General features: G+C 45.1%; 1 protein-coding gene across 1 annotated transcript in view; it reads right to left on the bottom strand.

Annotated features, from left to right (window-relative positions):
• The window catches only part of LOC138165467 (barH-like 2 homeobox protein), a 6,528-nt gene extending 1,936 nt beyond the window's left edge, over positions 1 to 4,592 (bottom strand). The window contains exons 1-2 of the mRNA XM_069093831.1: positions 3,944 to 4,592; positions 1,656 to 1,881 (exon numbers count right to left, since the gene is read on the bottom strand). Of these exons, the coding sequence (XP_068949932.1) occupies positions 1,656 to 1,881; positions 3,944 to 4,592 (875 nt within the window). The remainder of the gene's footprint in view (positions 1 to 1,655; positions 1,882 to 3,943) is intronic.
• Between the last annotated feature and the right edge of the window lie 313 nt (positions 4,593 to 4,905).

Below are 4,905 nucleotides of genomic sequence, written 5' to 3'. Positions count from 1 at the left end.
GAAGAGAAGAGAAGAGAAGAGAAGAGAAGAGAAGAGAAGAGAAGAGAAGAGAAGAGAAGAGAAGAGAAGAGAAGTCTTTTTTTTTTTTTAAATTCAATGCCTTGTTAATGCAGAGCTGGTAGACCCATACTTAGCAATTCCAGCCAAATTAATAAACATGGCGCCTGTTTAGATTGGCTCCAAATGACACTAATGTTTTCCGACAGAATTAGGGTGGCTGAAACCGTATGTAATGAGACAGAAAATTATGGCAAAGATAACAACTGGACGCAGTTCCCCTGTCTCACTTTCTAGATGATTAGAATACAAACCAGAGACATAACTCACCAAGATCAAGGCAGAGATAGAGGTAAAGATAGAGACACAGCTGCAGATGCAGATGGAGTCAGGAGTAAAGACGCAGACACATAGAGACAGAGAGGCAGAGAGACAGAGATAGGCACACAGACATAGCCAATTCCCCCTTGCTTAAATCCACAACCCACTCCCCATACTGTGCTTCAAGCCCTTTCCAAAGACCTACACCACTGCAGAGTTAACTATAATAACATTGAGACTTTGTTTCCCCCGTCCCTTTTCTGAGCAGTTAGACACAAGAGACATCATAACGATCACAAGATTAGCTATTTCTAAATCAATTAACATGTCTAGGGTTTGTGTGTCCTTGTATAGCTTGTCACTGGTACACAGAGAGGGTAAACACTGCCTCTGGTCCCTTAGTCATTTGCCCAATTAAATAATTTTTCCTGCCCATGAGCTGAGAGAGTGTGGATGGGGCGATTATTTTGACTGGACCCTTCTCCTAGTGAGATGAGAAGCCTGGACCTCCAAAAGCTTTAGGATTCTGCTGCCCAGTGATATAAATTACCACCTTTGCAACCTTCCTTCTTCCTGTGTGGCAGAGGAAGTTTTACATGGGGGTGGGTGACGGAGCAATTGAAATGGAAAGCACAGAAATGGGGGAGGGAAGCTAAGAAAGGAAAAAAAGGTATCAAGATGTGTGATAGATAACACACCTTTTATTCATAAATATGGAGATAGTGTATGTATATAATTAAATGAAGAGACCTATGCCATAGACATACCCACGTGTCTGATCTATATACACTGTCACTTGTAAAGGCTCACCATTTTTATTTCCTTATTTTTCCCAAGTCTACATAACAGATACTCAGATTGTTATGAGGAGAGTCTTGGGGGGAGAGGGGAGAGATACTCCTGAGTCTGTTTCTTTGTGTAAAAAAGTAAATCCTAATCAATAAAAAAGAACTTTTTCGTTTTAAACATCTCAAGCAACGTTCTTGACTCTCATAAGGAGGTTAGGTGGGGGTACTTTGTACCAAAAATAGGACGTTTCTCTCATTAGCTTCTAAGGAGAGAAGATTCAATACCCAACCACCTCCACCCCCTTTACTGCTGCTGAGACGCTTTGCCTGGCGAAGGGAAGGGCTAGGGAAGGAAATGAAGTTGAAGAACTGGTCCCACCTGTCCCACAGTCTGGGAAGGGTGGCCCTCGGAGTTGAGAGTTCCAGGTCAGAGAAAGATTACAGTTTTCTGAACGTCATGGGCTTTTTCGAGAGAAGCTGACTCCCATTACCTCTTGACTCCCCACCCCGCCTTCTCTCTTGCTTCTCCTGGGCCGGGGCCTCCCTTACCTCCGGTTCTGATACCAGGTCTTAACCTGCGTGTCGGTGAGGTTGAGCGCGGCGGCAAGGTCCATGCGATCCTGCACACTCAAGTACTTCTGTCGCTCGAAACTCCGCTCCAGCTGGTTAAGCTGGTGATCTGAGAAGGCGGTTCTAGCTTTCCGAGGTTTCTTGGCCCTGACTGGGGGACTCTCCCGGCTACTTGTAATCTCCCGGTCTCCTTCTTCCTTTGTTCCTACAAGGAAAAACCATTCATAGCCACAGTTAAGAACTAAGAGGGAAAACCGAAGTCTTTTTCTTTCGCACACACAAACACACACAGCCCCATAGAACCCGTCGCAGACAGATCTCAGGGGGCTAAGCATCAATGACCCCAAGCCCTTGGGATCGGCTCAGGCTCCAGTTTTTCCGCAGTGTAGAGAGAGGGAGAATTTTTTCCACCTAAGTAGTGACTTTTTGGTTGGGAAGGCCTATTCCTGAAAAAAGATTCCTACATTTTCGAAAATATATGTGGGAGAATACTGTTCTATGGGGAGGGAATAGGTATATTTTCTGTTTCTTTTCATGTAATAATCGAATAACGGTTTCTTTTCTGAATTACAATTCCTTGCATTTTTTCCCCCAATGAATGAATGGATTTTGGAAAGAAAGGGGCTCTGGCCATTTTATCTGCGGGTAAATGGTAAAGTTTTTTCTCTTCCTTTTCAGGCACTTGAGATGTTATAGTAGTAATAATAACAATAATAATAGTAACAACAACAACACTTAGGGACTACTCTCATCAGATCTCTGAATATTTCAGAAATAATATGTCAGCCGGACACCAAGTTGAGCTCCCAATCGCTGAGCACGTCCAGGTGACAGCGCTAAGATTTCCGGATTCTATTTGTCAACTTTGTTTTTTTTTTTCTTTCTTTCCTGAAATGCTGGGAAATCGATATGTCAATCCATCTCTGTTTGTACCAGTTTTTGCAGCGATCCTTGATCTTCCCTGCAGGAAGAACAATAATCTCTCTAATTGACCCACTGGGGAGGTTGGTGCACAAAAAATCGCCAGACCAGACTGTACATCTGTTTTGGCCACTATTATGCTAATGTTAAAATAGCAAAATGAATGTCTCACATCTCAGTCTCCCAGCTAGCCACTGCTCTGCTTTTCCGAAGATGAGGATTTTTAAAATAATAATCAGAACACCAATAAGAAAAATATATTCTCTCTTAGAACAGTGGAAACTGTCTCCCCATGCAAACCCCATGGTCAGTGAGAAGTGATTATTTTTGTTATCGTTCGACATTTAAAGAGAAAGGATTTAATTTTTATTGTTCTGTTGTTTTCACGAACACACAAATTCCATTCCTCCGTGAATGCGTGCTCTGCATATCGTTGTTGTTATTGTTGTATTTGTGTTTGTTGTTGAAGTTGTAGTTGTTTACATTTTAACACCAACTCTCAATTCCCTTTAAGGAATAAAAAATATTTCCGTGATGCTGATTTACAGTAGCAAAAGCAAAGAATTTGTGTGTTTGGGTTTAAAGAGACTCAAGGAGAGAACAGTCTCTTAAAATAATACCATCTTTGTCATCTGAATCATAATCTCCCCCAAAAGTTGCCCCTTACAAATCAAGTTGAAAATTTCTCATACTAATTAAGTGCTGCTAAATCCTCATGATTGGTGTTTAGAAAACATGGAAGAAAATGAAAGGCATTTGCATTTTAAAAAATAAACACCAGGTTGCAAACACACTCCCAGACACAACACAACAAGGTCTAATTTTCTTTCCCCCAACACACGATCTCCCCCCCCCAACTACAAAATTTTAGCCGAACCCTTTTTGCTGTTTTTAAAGGAGAGATAAAAAGAGGTAGGGAGAAAGCCAAAGGGAAGGAAGGAAGGAAGGAAGGAAGGAAGGAAGGAAGGAAGGAAGGAAGGAAGGAAGGAAGGAAGGAAGGAAGGAAGGAAGGAAGGAAGGAAGGAAGGGTTCAATATGAGGAATAAAAAGAGAAAAGGGGACAGAGACAAGACATATTGTTGAGGTTGTAAATGCAGGGCGCGCGTGGAACTTTTAGACAGGCACCCCGAACAACCCTGAAGACGAACTCAGGCCACCAACTCGTTGGGAAGTGACACTTGGCGATTCCAATGAAAGACAAAAAACAAAAAAACAAAACCCTACTGGAATCAAAACCACCCGCAAACGATTCGCAGAAAGCCCAGGGAGAAGAATGAAGGGAAAGATACACAGGGGGAGAAGGAGCCAGTGAGCGTGCGGGAAGGCCCCGCAAGATTCGGACTCACCGTGGCATTTGACGTCGTTCTGCACATCATCGCGCTTGTCGAGTTTGGTTTTGCTGTCTTCTTGCTCGAGTTTTGGCCTGAAGCTCTCGTTGGCTGCGTTCCCCTCTTGTTTCGGGGTATGATGGGGAGACGAGACACTGGTGCTGTACGGTGCACAAGCGGCCAGCGGTTTGCTGTCGCCCAGAATGTCTTTAATTAAAAAAGAAGACGTAGAAGTCCTGGGGGCCGAGGCGGCCGAGCCCAGTTGCGGGGGTTGCGGCTGCTGCTGCGGCTGAGACGGTGGCTGCGGCTGCGGCTGCGGCTGCTGCTGGGGGGAAGGCTGCAAACTTTGTGGCGGCTGCGGCGGCTGCTGCTGTGGCGGCGGCGGCGGCTGCCCGTGATGGAGATGGTGATGGTGTTGTATGCCGTCCTGGACCAGGTGGGGCTCCGAGTGCTCCAGGGTGACGGAGATAGGAGACGAAGGCGCAGTTCCTACTGTATCAATCTCGGAACAGGGGGACGGGGTGGCCTGGCTCCTAAAATCCGTGCTCCGGCCATCAACGTGCTGACGAAAATCTCCGTTCATCACACCCGGGCTGCCAGAGTTGGCGCTGGACAGAATCGTATCTATTCCAAAACTAGACCCACTTGCCCCTTCCATGGCTGTCATTTCTACATGGGGCTTGTCTCCATCCGCCGTACGGCACTCGGAAAGGGGGCAACCGCCGCCCCGGGGCACACAATAAAGCGAAAGGCTTTAAAAATAATAACGATGGTCTAATAAAATGCACACTTATTCTTGCCTTTTAAGGAAAAAAAAAACAAGTCTGGGAGAAAGGACAAGGAAGGGAAACGGGGGCTGTGGAAGGGGTAGGAGTGGGGAGTGGGCCACCAGTGGAAGCTTTTGGACACAACTTTTTTTTAAGAAGGTAGGGAAAAAAAGGGAGGGAAGAAAAGTTACAAAAAATGATACGGAGGAATCG

Source organism: Petaurus breviceps, unplaced genomic scaffold (assembly GCF_028583685.1).
Source record: "Petaurus breviceps papuanus isolate PSGF00001 unplaced genomic scaffold, PetGlider_PUasm1.0 209, whole genome shotgun sequence".
NCBI classification, from domain to species: Eukaryota; Metazoa; Chordata; class Mammalia; order Diprotodontia; family Petauridae; genus Petaurus; species Petaurus breviceps.
Note: the sequence above shows the minus strand (reverse complement) of the source record. Positions and strands in the feature narration are given on the sequence as shown.